The 19,792-nt window shown below is 41.8% G+C and overlaps 1 protein-coding gene across 6 annotated transcripts in view; it reads left to right on the plus strand.

The window, feature by feature from the left end:
- The window catches only part of oxr1a (oxidation resistance 1a), a 148,024-nt gene that overhangs the window by 109,911 nt on the left and 18,321 nt on the right, over nt 1-19,792 (plus strand). For 5 of the 6 annotated variants that reach the window (XM_085802865.1, XM_085802864.1, XM_085802863.1 and 2 more), the window contains 4 exons: nt 4,742-4,849; nt 7,556-7,669; nt 17,601-17,753; nt 19,196-19,380. In XM_085802865.1, the coding sequence (XP_085658991.1) occupies nt 4,742-4,849; nt 7,556-7,669; nt 17,601-17,753; nt 19,196-19,380 (560 nt within the window). The remainder of the gene's footprint in view (nt 1-4,741; nt 4,850-7,555; nt 7,670-17,600; nt 17,754-19,195; nt 19,381-19,792) is intronic. The other variant, XM_085802866.1, reaches the window with a different exon arrangement.

Raw genomic sequence — 19,792 nt, forward strand, 5'->3', positions numbered from 1 at the left:
GGGAGTAATGTTATTAATGCGAACCTTGGTGTGTTACCAGTTTTAGTAAGATGGTATCATGTGGCTAATGCAATTCAGGAAATAGGTAGCGTATTTTGCAAACTAACATGTAATATAAACATGTTTTACAGCAGCTTTTCTTATACAATAGATTAAAATGCTTTCTATCTGTGGTTGTCTCATTGGAAAATACAACCTGATAATATTCCAATAGAGATGGCCTCCACAGCTGATCACTTTGTTTACTACAGTGCAGTAGTCATGTTGCTATCTACAGTATGTCAAGGTCTCTCTTGTGTATGAGAAATGATGTCACATGTTTAAATCTTACATATGAGTTCATGAGGTTTGTCCGTCCATCCATTCATCCATCCACGGCCTCGGTTGCCGTGCAACCCCCTGTTTAACTTAATCTCAATTTTGATCAAATCATTGAATTAAATCTGGCCTGATGAAGAAGCAGTGAAAAACTAAAGGTATCAGATAACATTTTGAAATATGAAGGATGCCTTTTTAATTTGATTTCCTCCCAGAAAATGATCAGATTAACATTTAATCAAGACGGAGAATTGAATCAGTGTAACAAACTGCTGTTATTGTGTACCTCCACTTTGACCCTTCAAGGAGACGTGTCTGTGGAGCTGGTAAAAATAGATGTCTGGATATACACAAACTTGCAACTTGCAGAGATGTTGTTTTTTTTTTTTAATATGCATAGTGTATTATATGTATTCTTTAATCTTTGGTTTGCTGTGCTTCACCTTATTCCAGTGGCATCCATCTACAACCACTAAGAGCTGAGAATATCCCACAAGAGCCAATAGCTCCTCCCATCCTGCCCTTTACTGCAGTGTAGATCGTCTCCCCATGAAGCCTCTGCAGGTCAAACCACTGCATCATATCCACCTCAGTTCAGCCCCAGCAGCACAGCCTCCCCACCCAATCCATACTGCACAATGCATTCCTGCTCTGCCTTGTTCATTGTTGGCCAAACAAAGTTGCACACATTGCTGAGTCAGGGAGACTGTATACCGGCAACGTGACTGACCTCAGCTCTGATTAGTTTGTTCTCCCACAGCGTACGTATACGGGATCCAAACCCAGTGTAGCCCACAGTCTGGGCCAGGGTTAACAGCACTTAGTGGCATCCCCAACTCAGCTCTGTCAAAGCCGAGTCTTAATTGACCAACTGTGTTGATCCGAAACAATGACTCAGCAATTATTTTGTCAGCTGCTGAGTTGCTGCTGATTTCTATACAGTGCTTTTTTTCCCTCCTACTTTTATATTGGACATACTCTTTCCCCCACTTTGAATTTGCTCCACAGTGAGTGGAGGAGGATGGCGCCGCGAGCAAGTGACCAGCATCACGAGATGTTTCAGCTTACAAAGCTAATGAGCCAAAACATAGTGACATAGCAGCGTTACTGTCACTGTACTGCAACGGTGATTAGTCTTTTATTAAGCGTCTCTGCTGGATTTCTGCCAGAGTTGTTTCATGTGACTTCATATTAGTCGGACTCGGTACACTCACTGGGAACTTTTCTTAGAAACACTGCACCAATGTTAGTGTTAATCCTCTTGCTGTCTGGAGTGCTTTTGCTTTTGCCTTGTTATGGATAAGTTTGCCTAGATTGTTAACTAGTCCAAATAACTCTTAATTATCTAAAATGAGACCATATTCAAGTTAAAGGGACAACGAGAAGTTTGTATTTGGTTATAAAAAAGTCTTATATTAATTGTTAATGAGTCCATTTTCAATAAATATATCATTTTTTCTTTGTCGTTATTTTGTTATTATTATATTATGTATCGTCTTCGAACCTCCGACTTTCATTCTTGATTAATGAAAACATTCTTGGCAAATGTTTTAGCTTTTGTCCGTCTTGCGCCGGTCCAAGAATTTCACCAGCGTCCATCAACATGTTGATATTCCAACCACCCATCAATACTTATACTGCCTCAGTCGTCTTTGAACTCCACTTTCATTTTGATCTCAGCCAACTTCCACTGAATCTTGCACAGTCATGATGTGATTGTGGTGACATATACACACCTGCTATACAGTAGTAGTACTCCACAAAGGATGAAACTTATAGCCACATTCTTCATCTGCTCAGCCCTTGGTTCCTGTCTCCAAGCCCTGCTCTATTTCAAGCTCAAGCTAACAGGCTGAATGACACACTTTGTGTATGCTAATTGATGAGTGCTGGATTTGCTCGCCTCTCTGAGCCACAGATTTCTGAGGATGATCCCACATGGCTCTGTTGTACTTGCTGAATCAAGTACACTTTGCGTATTTCAAATATTTGAAATATGACTTCCTCCCAGCCCATCCACACTCCCATCTTTCTTCTTTTTTTTTGCTAAGGGATTTTTCATCCATTGAAATGCTGCCTGACACCACGACTCTCAGCAGCTCCCAGGAGACAAAACCCCAAGCTCCATGTGTGTGTGTTTGTGTCCGGTCTGTTTTTGGAGCGTGAGTTAGTTAGTGCACATCAGTCAGTGATATTTACAGTGGAGACGTTCACGGGCTCCTAACAGCTTCTGAGTTTCTGTATTTTGTGCAGCCTCATCATGCATGATCCTCGTCGTGTCATGTGTGGCTGCCTCACACGCAGTGATTCAGACTTAGTAATGCTTCCAGCTTGTTGTCTGTCGTGGTTCCTCTTATTCAACTACCTGTCTGCAACTACTGTGCCTTGTGTGTCTCTGTCTGTCTGTCTGTCTGTTCCTGCTAGAACACGGAAACATATCTGTCATGTTTGGAATTTAAAGAATCTGTCATTTGTTGGTGTTTTGGGACTGTATACACGCACACGCACACACACACACACACACACACACTCACAGGCAGTCCCATGACTGCTGCACTAATACACACTGTGCCATTATCCTGTCCTAATTATACACAGCTTAGAGTCAGCCCTGCCTATCAGGTTCTCAGGGGTTCTCTCCCCTGAGCTCTTTTTTTTTTTTTTTTCTTCACATTTACAACATTTCACACACGCAGGCACTTTTTTTGACATGGTTGTCATCCTTATTTGGAAGGTAGAAACTCCCACTGGGCACGTTAGATGCTTAACTTGTTCAGACACGTGGAGCACATCTCTGTTGTATAGATTGTAACTGGTGGAGACAAGCAGCAGCACCTGTGTCACACAGCACGGTGCTGCAGCTGAGCACAGGGTGTAGCCGCAACAGCAGGAAACTGCTGGAAAACTCAACTAACATGATATTTATTCTCTGCTTCCTTGTACATTTAGATTTGGCTCAGGATGATCATGTATTGTGTGTCACAGCCGGTTAAATCATCTGGTAAATGCTGAATAGATTAGTCACTTAATCAATTAGTTGACCAGCAGAAAATATTCAACTACAGTTTTCATATTCATTTTCTTAAGGTATTGATTATGGGGGGGGAAAATACCAAGCATTGATTGGAACCCATGTCTTCAGATATGAGTATTATTGCTTCACCCTTTCTCATATTGTTGTAATCTGAATCTCTATAGAGGCTGGTTGAACAAGATAGTTTGATAAACTCCACCCACCTTAGTGGAGCTGAGTGGAGCACTCATCAAGCTTTCATTTGTGCACATTTCTAGTTTACAGTGATAAAGGTGCCAAATTTATCATTTATCTTTCTTAAACTGCAGCCAGCTAGTTCATTTAGTCCTATTCCAGTTAGCCCTGTGAGTTAGGTGTAGACACTTGCACATATACCTATTAAAATAAGAACCCTGCAAACGGGCCATACAGAAGCATTTAATATCTGCATATATGATGTAGTGTCAAAAGACTGAGGCTAAATGTAGCCAAGCCTTGTTCTTGTTCTGCAATGCACTGTGCTAGTATTACACCTGACCATTATTCCTGCTTGCACTGTAAAAATGGAAAAGGGCCCTAAGGATGAAGAACAGTAAAGAGCAGGAGCGAGCTGCTAAGCTTAGCCCACCACTATGAGACAACAGCATCAGGACCAGCTTCTGCACAGTTGCTACTTTCTGCAGAATAGACAATGAAACGGTTTAAAATATCAATAAAACCATTCAACTTTCCCCCACTATTGAAAAACATTACCCTCCATACTTGAAATGCCACTTTTAATACATCCCAATGTTAATCACTTCAGTGTAGCATGTAAGTCCAAAGCCTGGGAGACTTGCTGTTCTTTGTTGTCATTGCTAAGCTAATGTTGGACAAATGTTGCTTGGGGCAAAGAGGGAGGGATTTATCCCAAGTGATGTTTTCAATTGGTCATTTTGAGAATTCGTTTTCTGGTGCTTCATAGACTCAAAGATGTATTGTATAATTGAAAAAGTAATTGACAGATTACTAGATGAATAATTAATATTGCAATGGTTTTCGACCTCGGGTTCCTAATTTTAAATTGAAAAAAGGTACACGTTGCTACATGAGTGACTCTGAAGATAACACAACTGCTGCTGACATTCATGTCAGTTCATATTTCTTCCAGCAACATTACATCCCATGGGAATCTATTCCTGGTCAACAGCTGACAGCTTTAATTTACATAACATCCAAAAATCTAACGTCCCAAAAAAAAAACAAGACACATTAAAATCTTTAAAGTGATAATTGCCCAGATTTTCTCTCTCCGCCTCTCATCCTCTGTGACACATCCTCACGTCTTCCCTTCACAGCTTTAAGGGGAAGTTCCCAAAACAGGAGCAGGAGTGTGATTCTGTGTCCTCTTTTTCTTGTTTTGTGGTCCAGGTGGAATCGCGGGACACGTTGAACAGCATTGCGCTCAAGTTCGACACCACACCCAACGAGCTGGTTCAGCTGAACAAGCTGTTCTCCAGAGCTGTGGTGCCTGGCCAGGTGTGACCCGCCGTGCACGCCCTCACTGATACAGTAGATTCAGCTTCATCGTCCTCTTCACTGTCCTTCAGCAGCCTCATACTGTATCTACACCCACCCACTAACTGCACTAACTCCTCGATCTCGTACATGCAAGCATTCCCGATCCCATAATTACTAAACATTTCCCATATGTGTGAAATTAATACAGAAAAAATGGAAATAGATGGTTTTAGGGAACATCACAAGCTGCATATGCGTATCTTTTCTCAGAGACTTGCTGACTCACTAACCACATCCCTACTATCTGTATCTCCACTTAATTGCCTGCTAATTACAGTGTCACTTGTCCCATTAGGATGCAATTCATTGCGAAAGACCTATTTTGTTTCTAAAAAGGTATAATAATAATATGTACGATCCTTAAATTCTCCCTAAAAGACGCTTTAGTTCCGACAAGACGACACAACCCACCAATCTTTAGCCTGCTGAACGCACACTGCCAGCTTCCCTGGCTCATGTTCTGCTCAGTGTTTCTCGTTTCTTTTTTCAGAAATAGACCCAGATTCTAAATCTGTTTTTTTGCAGTAGGGGAAAGTGACAAACATCCAAAGTGATATTTTGTCGCTGTATTTCCTGGCATCAACATGAAATCCAGACGAAAGGAGAGGAGCTCACGTACGCCAAACCCGCTGGCATCCCCCAACTCAGCTCTCAGCAAACAATGCTGAGTTGAGCTGCGTCCAAACACAAGAGCCCTTGTTGAACCATCGTCTCTCCTCACATTTCACCACCGAGACAAAAGTTACACAACCACAACAAAAACGGATACTTTTTTAACCCTAAACCTGCGTCTACTTCATGAACAGTTCGAATATTTACTGCCTAAAACAGAATTAGAAAACAAAATCTTGAGCTTCAGCACCACCGATAGATGTACAGCTCCAAATTAGATGATTCTTCTTGTCATCACAGATGCAGTCAATTCTTATTCTTATTAGCATGAGTCAGGGACCGACATCCTCACATGTCATGTATTTTAAGTGTTTAAAGGTTAATTTGACAGTGAAGTACTCATGACAATGTAAACTGCTCTTTTTTCAAGTAAAGGGCCTAAAACCAAAAGTATTACCTGTATAGATATTTGTATCATAGAAGGAAATTGTCAACCTTTTTTTCATTTGAGAAGCTGAAACCATTTACCATTTAAATCAATCCTCTGTCATTTTCTATATTGATAGAATATTGTATATATGCATCCATTTGTTGCAATAATCACTTGCTGACCTGCAAAAGTTCAATTAAGTTAAAGTACTTAATAATGATCCTATTCTAGACTTCAATCTTATTGGTGCTTTGGTGACCTCAGTCCCAGCATGCATTGCTTCTCCAGCAACTTCAACCTAACAAGATGTAGTTGCAACAACTTGTGCAGGGCCTTTTAATCTGTAGTTACCAATGATATTGTAGATGCATAAATACATTGTTTTTGACAATAAAATCAACAGAACTCCTACATTATACTTAATGTAAATAAACTCAGTTACTTTCCACCATTAGTATTACTCTCTCTACTCATCTACTCATCTGAGTTAGATGAAAGGATTGATACCACTGAAGACTAAAACTACAGATATCGATAAGCATCGAGAGTGGAAACAGGAAGGAGATGAAAACGCAGGCGTGACACATATAAATTTCACACTTCTAAATATAGAAACCAAAAAAAAAAGCAAAAGATAAAGAACAGAGTAAAATTGAACATAAATAATGACATCTAAAAAAGTCACATGTAAAGCAGTAAGTGTTTGTTATCCAATGTTATCCATGTTATCCATGTTCTGTTATCCAAAAAACAAAACAGCTCTGTAAAGGAGTTGTTGAAAACATTGCAGTTTGACTTGACAGATTAGATATAATGAGCTGTTGAGCCAGTTTTTCTACTTGTTTCCTTTATTCTAAGCCAAGTTTAAGTTAAAAATAACACATAAGCGTGTAAGTGTGTCAACAATCTTCTCATCAAACACTCGGCAAGAAAGCAAATTACATTTTCCCCCCAAATTGGCAAAATGTTCCTTTTCCTAATGTAACATTATATCACTTGTCATGGAGGATAGCAACATGGTCAGAAAGTGATTATTGCAACAAATGGATACACATATTTTATCAATATAGAAAATGACAGAGGATTGATTAATTGTTTAAATTGTGAAATGATGTTTGGTTTCAGCTTCTCAAATGAAAAAAGGTTGACATTTTCCTCTATGGTTCGAGTAAATATCAATACCTTAGCTCAGTAAATTGGAATCGGCACTTTTCCAATATTTTCTGACATTTCAGAGATCAAAGGATGAATTGATTAACAGGGCGAATAATCAACAGGTTAATCTATAGTGAACAAAAATCATTATTTCAGCCCCTGATGGAAAGTACTTGCATGAAAATCATCAGCCACCTCGTTCCCATCACTGTTAATTCTCACGTTCGTCATTGACTGTGACTTTCCCTTTCTCTGTTTATCCTTGTCAGTAGCATGAGAGGTTCGTTGCACGGTGTCGTGTGATTTGTCCTGTCAAACTGCCGGTGTCGTGGCTATGTGTGTGTGTATGTGTGTGAGAGAGAGAGATTCTCCTTTATCTCTCCCTGTGTGTGTGTATGTGTGGTTTGTAGTGCGTGTTTGCACAAAGGCAGTGCCTGTGTAAATACAGCCATGGATTGTGTTTGCAGGTTCTGTACGTTCCTGATCCCGAGTACGTCTCCAGTGTCGGAAGCTCCCCTTCCCTCAGTCCCATCAGCCCCCTGTCTCCCACCTCCTCAGAAGCTGATTTAGAGAAAGTGACGGTACGTTGACACACGCAATGAAGAAATGACGCAAGTGTATTATTAACCTCTCTTTTGTTTCATGGGTAATTAAATTTTTGTTTCCTCTGCACTTACCTCATACCCACTACAGTGTGTTATTATTTACCTAAAGGGAGAACTGAACATTTTAATTGTTTGTACAGGGCTGGTGAGTTCAACATCTTAAAATATTTATTTAAATACTATCATTTGTGGAAGCTGAAGAAGGTGACGATCCACCAGTTTACCCTGCATCTGCCGCTTTCTGGTCGTTGTTTTTTAGCCAGATAAAAGATGATGCTCAACTACAATGGTTGGACCGTGATCATCACACACGATGGCTCTCACCCACACAGAAGCAAACCCAACAGAAACACACTCTCCTGCCTCCCTGTCACCACCACACACACACACACACACACACACACACACACATACACACACACACCATTAGTGACTTATCCTTCAACTAGCGCTGTCACGTTTTATAGCTCTGTTCATTGTCAGCTTTAAAATGAACATTCACGATGATGTGTCATGCTGTCAAGGACAGAAAAGACAGAAAGCGCTGCTTGTAAAACCATGCCTTGTATTTCCCAAGGACGGGACAGGAAGTGATATGTGTGCACATGTACACAGGTACAAGGACGTATGTGTTGCTTTTTTAATAATGACCGTCTCCTTCTGTTGATTGAGGTGGTCGTTTTGAGACTATGAATGTTAACTTCTTAGAGGGACATTTTATCACACACACACAGCGACAAAGATGTCAATGACACAATAAAGTCAAAGGCCTGTTGTTGTTGTCGTGCTTGATGGAAAGACATGAGACAAGGTGTCATTATATTGTCAACAAAGTAACACAAAGCACATCTATGTTTTTGTCAACAGCGATAGAATGATTGCCAATGATTATATACAACTTACATCTGGAATAATAAGCAACCAACCATCCAACTTATGATTATGGTGCATATTTATGTTTCTTTGTGCATGGCTATATTCCCAACTCTTCCACCCAGGTTTGAAAGCTACACAGCAAACCTGACTAACTTGTTCTGAGAGATTAGTGGTTTGTTTTTAAGTGTTTTTCTCAGATTGAGCAACTCTGCTGTTCGCTTCCAACCCACGGTCTAAAAAAAAAAACACCCTCAACATATAACAGGGGTCCTGACCATGTAGAATAACACTGGTTGAGTCCTAGATGGACCATAACCTTGTGTCAGCTCAGGATCCATTAATAAGACCAATTTATATTCACATTTTGACCTATAGAGAGAGAGAGAGAGAGAGAAGCAGATTGCCGGAGCGACTTTTATGGGAAAAACAGCTTGTGGTCCCTTTCACACATGAGGCTGTAAAATTGTGAGAGCATTTACAAAGGAAAGTGCATGTGTTAAAGAGGCCATTAGATAAACTGGTGACTTAATTAGCATCCATGCTGCTGATGGCGCTGCTGATGGTTTGATCCATTTTTGAAGATTAAAAAACAAATAAAAAAAAAACATGTGGCATTTACACATTGTTGTTAATGTGGCCCTAATGGATTTCTGAACCTCCTCCAGTTTGATAGACAACATATTCAGTTAAATTTGGCACATTTAAACCTGTATGTGATGAGCCAGGGGTAATTTCATAAGCACAGATCTGTTTAATAACCCTTTAAATTCAAGTGCCATCTTGCACTTGCGCTGATATTTGGCCTCGTCATGTGTTATTATGACATCACACTTTTTCCCACCAGTGGAGCATGAGAAACACGAGTTTTTAAAGGGGCTTGCCGCTGCGTGTCCGGTCAGGTCCACATCCACATCCTGCCCTCGCACCTCTAAAAAAAAAGACCTGCAAGTACGTATGTCTCCTGCATCTGAATGAGCCGATCATTAAGCACCGCAGCGGTCCCTTAAGAAATATGACTGTTTGCTCGTCTCCATGGAAACAGTCATCCTGTTTTTGCCGTCTTTGTAAGAAAATGGATACTGCTGTCTCCACTGCCATCACTCTCACTCTCTCTCTCTCTATGCTGCTGCTCCACTTGAGTTTAGACTCCCTCCCTCCCACCACCACCATCACCACCACAAGCGTTTTCCCCTCTCGTCTGCTCTAATCTCCGTCCGTTAATTTCTCCACGGTTGCCAAAAAGAAAGGGCCCTGTTCATTTTACTACTTATCTATTTGGGTCATGCCTGTGAGAACAGGAGCATATTCCGCGGCTCTCGACGGGGGAGGATCAGAGAGAGGGGCTGTGACTGCAGAGAAATTAAGCCTTTAAAAGTGATGCCGTGTCTGATATTTAGAGCAACTAATGAACAGAGCTGCGTGCTCTCCCAGACAAGCAGCCAGGCAGCAATTATACCAGGCAGAGGAAGTGTGCTTGGAGGGCAGAAGGGAGGGAGCATTACCTCACCCGATGTGTAAACTGTATATGTGTTTGCGGAGGTGTTCGTGTGTGTGTGTGCGCCTGAACACCCCGTGCTCTCATCACTCTTTTGAGGGTGTTAAATTTATAGAAGGAGGCAGCATCCAGGTGCTGTTTGATTATTTTTAACCACAGGAAGGACCTTAATAACACACTCTGCACCCTTTTTATTTTTTTATTTTTTATCCAGAATCCCCAGCATCTTTTTAATTACAAGCCTATTTCGGTGCTCGGCACGCTTGTCTCTATGAGGATATTATCCAAATAAATGGCTCTGGGAGGTGTTTTAGTAATTGCAGTGCAAGCAGCAAAGAGCTCGTATAACCCTGATCAAGACGAGTGCTTGTAAGAAAACTACTTTCAGATGCCTCTCTTTTAAGTTTTGGGTATAAAAAAGAGTCAAATCTGAAGTAGCAGATGTTTAAAAAGCCAATTAAAGCTCAAACAGCCTGACAAATAATCAAGGCCATTGACTACATTCACTAGAATGTATTTCTATTTTTTATTTTCACAAAAACTGAACTCATATGTATTTTCCTTATGTATTTTTTATTGAAGCTCTGTTAACACTAGCACAATTTTTAAATAAAATGAAGCCAGTACATGATAAACCCGCAAAAATACATAATTAACACAGTGAGTGTTTCCCCTAATATCCTCCTGTTTGTTCTTCACAGTAAACCAGATTCTTTCAAGCTGGAGGATGCCCAACAGTTCATGTCGCCAGTGCAAAATTAAAGGCAAATCCGGTGTTTTTTTCCCCCCCACTGTTGTAGTGAAATTGTCTTTTCCGTTTCAAGGCCATTTGCGCTGAGCAGTCTTTGTTCTAATCAGAGAATCATTTTTTTATACGGTTAGTGTCTCTGACGTCCCACCCACCTCTCCTCCCATCAGTTAAACTTATAATGGGAATATGGGGAATGGGACATAAACACAATAATGGTTAATAGAACAATTAGTTATTCTATTAACAAGTGACAAGTTAAGCAGCAAAAATACAACTGGTAATTTCTTTTGATGATTATTGATTAATTATGCAGACAGCTGCACATAGTTTTTATTGTTGTATTGAAAATAATGACAGGAACGCCCAGAGGTATAATTGTATTATCAATAACAACAGTGTAATAATGATGATGTTGATATAGATGGGAACTGACTAAAAAACTAACTGACAGATTAATGGAAAATGAAAAAATTATAAATGCTAAACAGTAATTGAACACCTCTGGAGTAAATGAACGAACTCATAAGTCTTGCTCAACATCATAAGCCATGGGGCTGCAGCAGAAACAGACCCCGACTTAATTAAACTATAGCTCCGATTCATTTATAATGAGTATGTGTCATTTCTTCTTCTTGCATAGTGTTGCTTTAAAGTCCCTGTGGTTGAATTACTTTTATCACATTGCGCAGACACCTCCAGGATGTGGCTGTGAAGTTTACTTTTGGAAACAGTTTAACTCATGTAACATGTTTAAATTGGATTAAGTCTGGAATTTGTGGCCTGCTAAATACAGTAAATACCCTTAAATTTCCATTTCATTTTCACGCAAGTGGGGCGCCAGGGGGAATAGGGTCTCCTGCAAAACATGAATCCAACATGCACTTGTTATACAACCCTCCTTATTCTACAGTAGTAGGCAAGGTAAAAGTCCCCCCCCCCCCAATCCGTTTACATTGTTTAGTGATGGAGCTAAAGGCCTTAAAGGCAGCTCTGAAGTGTCTCCATGCGCTCGGTCTGCCTGCCTGCTAGCCTGCTGGTATTGGCAGAAAAAAGTAACACATCTTGCAGGCATGGGTTGTTGGCTGGCTTTCTGACTGTGCATGCGTTCGTGCGTGTGTGCATGCATGGTGGTGTATGGGTAGCTGGCTGACTTTCCGGCTGGCGGTCTTGCTGTCGTTGGATTATTTGGCAGCCACCACCTCGCTGGCGTGCCTGCTCTCTGGTCATCTGTGTGGGCAGACGCGTCCTCTTTGTCCTATCCAGACCTTTCTCGTGCTGAAATACACATACATACACATGCACACATAACACACACACAGACTTACTCACCGTGGTGGCACAGCTACTACTGTGACCTTCTATGTCTCTTCCTCGTTTGGCACCTCTTTTGCCTCTTCCTTCCTTCCTCCCTCCCTCCCTCCATCCCTCTCCTCCACTGGGGTGTGAGCTATAATAAGTAGTGGAGGAAGTAGACCAGTTTAGATTACATATATATCTGGCGCCACAATGGTGATGATCTCACTCAGGTGAACAGGTTTCATTTGCTGCCCGATATTAAACTCTGGGGATATTTTGGAGCGAATGTCGTTGTTGGTGGTGTCGGCATGACTCTAGGATGTAATCTTGGGTGAGAGGAGGAGGTGGAGGAGCAGCAGTACAGATCGTACTTGAGAACTTGTGGCCTCAGACGTTTGATGAATCATAATCATTGTGTGCTCCCTCTTGCAGAATGCAATCATGCCCACAAGGTGGAGCTGTGGATTGACTTTTGATTGCACCGTGTGTCACTGTCAAGGTCAAACCGAGGTGACAACCTGCAGACTTCCTCTTTGAAACCTTTATTTTTTTTTACATAGAAGCAAATCCACTGAATACATATGGTATTTTAATAAGGTTAGCAGAGCATTTCAGAGGGTCATATCTTTAATTTATATAGACTCATATAAAATGTCCCTTATTGATTTATTACCTTTCATATTAACAATATATCTCTGTGTCCCACGGTGCTGGACACGGCCATATTTTACAGGAGCCACAGCTGCTCTCTAGATTTTCTTTTTTTTTTCCCTTCTCGACAATGAACAGTGGGTGAGGAGAGAAATATTGGTTGGAAACTAAAAGGATATTGATTTCTGAAGCCCCACCACAGCTGACATCTAACACTGTTACACCCGTCTCCTGTCCCCAGCATCAGTGTCAGCTTTCTGCACAGTGGATTAAAGCTGTACCCCCCACCCCCACCCCCTCTCTCCAACTCCTCAGGGGACAATCCTCGGGGTGGCCACACCAGGTCTTATTTTGCCCAGCACCTTTCCCCCTACACTTTTCGCACCTCAGCACTTCTCGGCCTGTACAATCTATTTCAATGCTCTTCTATCCTACCTTCCTCCTCACTCACACACACACACACACACATGCACACACACACACCCCTCCCTCTCCTGAGCAGTTACTCACAGTCTGAGGCCGACACAGCAGCTCTTTCATCTTTGGATTTCAGTGCAGCAGTCATTCCACTATGCTGCACTATGCTCTTTCTCTCGCTTTGATGTTACGCACAGTGGGAAAACAATGAAAAAAAAATCCTGTTTTCAAGACTCAGACTGGAATCGTGGTGCCTCTCTTTGGGACGTCACCAGCGAGCGGCGGATCACCCCCAGATGAGGTCAAATAAAGTCTGTTTGACTTCATCACAGGACTTTTCAGTCTCAATTCGTTCCCTTTTTCATATCCACAGCAGCCGTCTTATTATCTCTTCCCCCTAACCTGACCTCAACCTACCTGTGCGGTGTTTTTTTTTTTGCCATCTAAATGAAAAAGCCTGAGTGGGGCTGAAGGTTAATATCGGGCGCGTAATAAATACACAGGCATGCGTAGTATCATCCCTCACGGTACCACACTCCGGCACCAGCTGAGAAAATATTGGATCCTTCGGAGGCCGGGGCAGAACAAACACCGGTCATATATTAGAGGATTTTAATAGTGCAAAGAAAGCAGAAGCCCAGAAAAGCAATATTCACATGAAAGATGTGGAATGGCTTGGGTGGCCTGGTGCCATCTCAACTTCCGTAGCCTTAAACTGTATTGATCTGTTCAGAGCCCACCACTTAAATCTTGTGCTGCGTTCACATGCTACAGGGAAAACATGTTCCCGAGTTGTGAAAGTTAGAGACAACATAGATGCTACAAGTATGATGTGATGTATTTAAAGGGATAGTTCAACATTTTGGCAAATTCGCCCATTGCCATAATCCCTATAATTTTAGGAGTACATTCGTTACCTTTAATTGTCGGTGCAAGCTATTTTTAGAACGACGGAGCCAAGCCGCGAGCTGCTCAGAGCTACGCTACGGAGGCTAATGGGATTTCTTGGTTTCCCTCATCAAACTCATCAAATACACAATCCAACAACTCCAAAACGCTCTGCTGGACAAGTTGTGACCTGCACATTCACCACGCTATGAGATAATAACGGAAAGTTACGAGACAGTTGTTTTCAAGGTAAATGCATGCAAAACCGCTGATGCGCATTGCCTTCGGGGGCAGTTTTTCGTCAAGCAGTCTCTGCATTTGCCTTGAAAACAACTCCGTCTTGTAACGTTCTGTTATTATCTCATAGCGTGGTGAATGTGCAGGTCACAACTTGTCCATGAGAGCGTTTTGGAGTTGTTGGATTGTGTACAATTAAAGGTAAAGAACCTACTGCTATGACTATATAGGGATTATGGCAATGGGCCAATTTGCCAACATGTTGAACTATCCCTTTAAACACAACACATTGGTCCCAAATCACTTATTAACAAGGTTACTGCTAATAAATTACATTTCTAATTAATCTAACCTCTAATGGATCTTAACGTCTCACCTTGTTGCGCCTTGAGGACGACAGCTCTCAGCTGATGGACACCAAATGTGTCTCCACACACAGTCCTCACAGTGATCTCTCATGTGGATCGCGTGGGACGTGCGATGAGTGTTATTTAGTTACCCAACACATAACACCCATTTCTCAAATGTGCCAGATTTAATGACAGGGAATGTAAGATTGTGTTTGTTATGCATTTCTATGAGGGCGGACATGTTTTGACATCTGTAGCTGTTTATTTCATAACCAGGTGTGTGAGCCGTATGTGCGCTGTTTTCAGGTGTGTCCTTTTTTTTCTTTCTTTTTTTGTTGTTTTTATTGGGGTGGAATACTGTGCTGTTCCACTTTTCATATTTAACCTTGAAGCCAGAAAAGCCAGTTTGAATGAGTCACTGGGAAGTGGTTTTCTGGGACGTGGAGCGATGAAGTGCAGTTGTGTAGGTGAGATGTGTTCATTTTAAGTGGATGAGGAGCTGGTTTAAATTCCTACACACAGTCAACCCTCACCCGAGCCCCCCTTCAGCAGCGGGGCCTCTGATCCCAACTTCATCAAGAGCCGATGCTCTCTCGGAACAGCCTTTTTTTGTGGCGCTTGAAGCTTCATTTTCAGCCCTCCCCCCCATCCCCCATCCTACCCCAACTTACAGTATCTAAGTTGTATCTTTCTCTCCTCTCCTTTCTCGGAGAGGCTTGTTTTGGCTGTAACAGATTGGCCGGCCCCCTCAGCCTTCCCTGGCTGCCAGTGTCTGGGCTGCTTGTGTCGGTGTGGGTCAGTAGCCGCAGGCTGTTTGTCGACGGTGCTGGGAGACGGAGAGGGGGAGGTGTAGGGGTGGGTGTCAGGAGGACAGCAGACAGTTGTTCTGGGCATGAGCTCTTCCTCTTTTCTCTTCTCGTCTCTTCTCTTCTCGGAGCTCGTCACTGCTACAGCAGCTCTTCGCTTAGCACACCCCAGTCAAAATCCCCCCTCAGTTAAAACTCCCACGCTCTCCTCTCTGTCCTCCTTTTCCCTTTTGTTCTTTGTCCTCACACACCAGTCACTCTCTTTCATTGCCTTTAGCTTTCTTTATCTCCGTGTCTTTTTTATTCCTCCTCAGAAGCTTTTTCCCTTTTTAGTTGCATTTGCTACCTCCTTTTTTCCATCAGTCTTTCTCCTATCCTTCACGTCCTCTCATCTCTCCATCCGATGTGTCCTCCAGCAGTCATTCAGTGTCACACACACAGTCCATCCTGCAGAGCATTGTTCTGTAAGTCAGACCAGCGGTCTTACAACATGCCCCCCGGTCAGGAAGCTGTCCATGTGGACGGTTATTCAGAGTCCGTCTCCCTCCGTGGCTCAGCCATCGCATGGCAACAGGCCACTGAAGGAAACACCAACACCAACACCACCACACCTCGTGTTTCCAGCCGAGCACACACACCATCTGTGGCAGATTGCTGTTACCATGTTAGTTACCACAGTGTCGTTGAGGAAGCAGGACAAAGCTGCTTTATGATGTCACAATAAAACAACCTGCTTCAGACCCAAGTCAGACTCTTTCTTAGCTCAGCGTCTGGCAGACTGTAGAATAACAAAATATATGAATGTCTCATAACATTGTTCAGCAGTTCTTTAGGTTGTCATTAGTTATAGATTCATTTTTATTAAACAAACAATGTTTTGCAGCAAAATTAGTACAGTTGATGACTTTTCCTTACAAGCTAATGCATGTAATATTGGTTTTCTATGCACATATCATAAATTTGAATTAGTGCACAAACTTCCTCCTGGTGAAATGTATAAGGCACATGGGTAAAGTTTTGTGCACAATGACACTTAAGCAGATGGTCACCATGGAATCTGGTCAGAGGGTTTGTTGGTATCATGGATGGATTATGTTGCATTCAGGCCCAGGGGCCCTGAATGCAGCATAAAACAACCAGGAGGTAACGCAGAATGGGTACAAAGAAGGCACAAAACGACCACAAAGAGACACAAAATGATAACAAAAGATGCAAAATGACTTCAAAGAGATGAAAAGTGTCTACAAAGGGAAACAAAACAACAAAACACTAAAGAAAACATTTCTACGTCTGTGTCCAGGGGCCCACTGTAGAACATTTTAAGTTTGTTTTTTTTGGCATTCATGTATTACGCTCTATAAATAATGAAACTATTAATAATCTACAGCTATCTATTGCCAAGAAGTATGACTTTAAATTGTGCCCTAACACTTCTTTTCCCCACTTTTTTCCAATGTGTTTATTTGTGGTTGTGTTTCTTTGAACCTGTGCCCCAGTCTGACCGTCCTATTCAAATGTTTTTTTCTAAATCCATCTTAACTCAAGGGTATGTTGGTCTCTAATGAAATAATACTAACTACGCATTGGGGTTGTGCAAGAAAGCAAAATAATTAAAGCTTCGGTCTCATATGAATGTTTTTCACCTAATTACCGCTGTGAAGCTCAGGCACACAGGAGGCGAATTCATTTGGCTCATCATTGGGTTTGGTTTTAACCTGATTGCCCCGCTGTGCAAAAAATATCTGTTTATATATAGATAATACATTTAGAGACTCAAACACATTAGTTTGATGAAATGAGACACAAATTAGTTACACCATGTATCACCAAGTGAACCCAGCTCTGCCTGTTTGACAGCGCTTATTATTTAGTCTGTTTGGTTGAATGCTATTCAGAGATACGGGGCGTCACGCAGCCGTGTAGACATTTGTTTACAGGCACCGGAATGAATTGGAAAACAGCGCTTATATTTTTAGGATTCATCTCTTTCATGTCACTGAACCCCCGACTGTAAGAAGTTTTGTTTAATGTGTCCAAAGACAAACAAGAGTCGTTCAGTGTTAACAGCGTGTTAACAGAAGTTGTCTCTGTCCTACCCTTCCCCCCTAAATACACCGATGATCCTCCACACCAACCACAGGACTCTGATGGCCCTCCGAAACCAGAAGCCGTTCACCCTCCAGTGTTCTCGGCCCTGCGCCAGGCCAGAGTGGTGTCATCCACCTCCGAGGAGGAAGAAGCCCTCACAGAGAAGTTCCTCAAGATCAACTGCAAGTACATCACTGATGGAAAGGTAAATACACACCACCACCACCACCACCACCTACACTTGTTCAAGGTCACACAGGTGTGCCCTCGGCCGGTCATCGTGTTACAGGCCAAACAGATTGTAGCGCTCCTCTAGTCAGAATTATAAAGTGCCGACAGCAAAGCTACAAGCTTAAGCCAGCCCCAGTCCGTGCCCCTCTTGTTGTATAACCACTGCAGTTAATCATGTGCAGCCTGGTATGTAATGTACTACCAGACTCCTTAAAGGCCCTCCCATTTGGATTTAACCAAAAGAAAAAATCTTTCCTCCGCAGAATAGAAACTTGTTTTGTGTCCAAACAAAAACCATGGTCGTAAATTCTTATTTTTGGACAACATGAGCCAAAATTTTAAAAAAAAATTACCATCAGGTACACTGGTATATGTTGATGCTAAAGCTGTTTTTGTTCAGCACTGTCAGCCATATTACTATCATACGCTTCTTATTTTATATGCAGTATGCAAAACTGATAACATATTCCATGATAGTACAGTGTGGAGTATTATAAACTCGTCCAATTTATGGGATGAACCCTGACACTTTCAGTTTTCACTATTACAAAATGTTTATATTTTCTTTTTTGGTTGCTCAATCTGTGAAAACAGAGATGGAGGAGTGTGTGTCACAAGTATAAGCTCGAGTTATATTTGCATATGACTCATAAAGGCATTGTAAACTGAGTTATCCAAAGGCAGCATCTTAAAACGAATGGTTAAATGCAGTGTTTAAGCCCTCTGCATAATATTATAGTACTTTTCTTGTAAATGTTTGATCTTATAACAAACTGAAAAGTGTTAGTGTTTGGCCTTGGTTCTCGGAATTACATTTTAATTTGTAGTTTTTACCAGACCAACATCAAAAGTGAAGTAGAAACACATTAATAGGTATCAAATTATATAATAAATTGACTTAATTGTTACATTTAGTGTAACTGGCACATGAAAACACACTCAGTGCCGTGGTCAGGTCTGTGTAGCCGACTCTAGGTAGGATCTGGTTTTTGTTCAGGATGGACAGACTGACAGTTGACCCAGCTGGTCCAAATGTCCTGCACATATATCAGAAACATACAGTACGCACACATGCATGCATACACACACAAAACACACAGATCCATGGTATCGAACCACAGCTGATTCACTCCCAGGTACCAAATGAAAGCGCTGAAGTGGTCAGCGCTGCCAGTCAATAACTTCTACTTGATTTAGGACATTTGTGGTTGCAAATGGATTTGGCCTCTAGTTGTTTGACAGAGGTGCTTTTGATTATCCTGTGTGGTAGATAAAGGTCCTAAGCTGTTTTATTTAATTCTGCTTTATTTCATTTGTCCATGAAACATACTGTTGCAATTGATCTGATCGTCCCTAATGTATTTCTCCCATTTCCTGTGTTGCTGTTGTTGTTCTTGCTGTTGTTGTCGTCGTTAGGGTGCGGTGAGCGGGGTGTTGCTGGTGACACCCAACAACATCATGTTCGACCCTCATCGGATGGACCCCTTGGTTCAGGCCCATGGGTGTGAGGAGTATGGCATCATGTGTCCTCTGGAGGAAGTGCAGTCTGCCGCCATCTACAAGGAGATCACTGACCCCAAGATCAGAGAGGCTGTTCCAGAGTAAGAGAAAGCTCTGATACATACATACAAACATACAGGTTTTAAGTTCTGTAGTGTTAAAAGAAGAGTTTAATTAGACTACACATGTAATAAAAGCCAATACTGACTCTAACTCCAATTTACTCCCACATATATTTGTTTAGTTCAACATTAGACACAAGTTTCCCACTCTGCCCTGCACTTGCCTTGTTGTTGTAGTCAGTTTAATCCTCTGCTGCACACATGATCCAGTTGCATCAGCGACCAACTGATAGTTCGCCCCCCCCCCTTACTTTACTAAAATAAAAAGCTAATGGCAATTACATCAGGGTTAATGAAGTATGCCTTCACCCTCCTACGATTTGATTGCTCACCTCTTTATTCAGTAGGAAGCAGCCACTTCAGAGGATTCGCTTGTGTTTCCTCCCACAGA

This window comes from Trachurus japonicus, chromosome 16, assembly GCF_045865225.1.
Source record: "Trachurus japonicus isolate A0001 chromosome 16, Traja_1.0".
Lineage (NCBI taxonomy): Eukaryota > Metazoa > Chordata > Actinopteri > Carangiformes > Carangidae > Trachurus > Trachurus japonicus.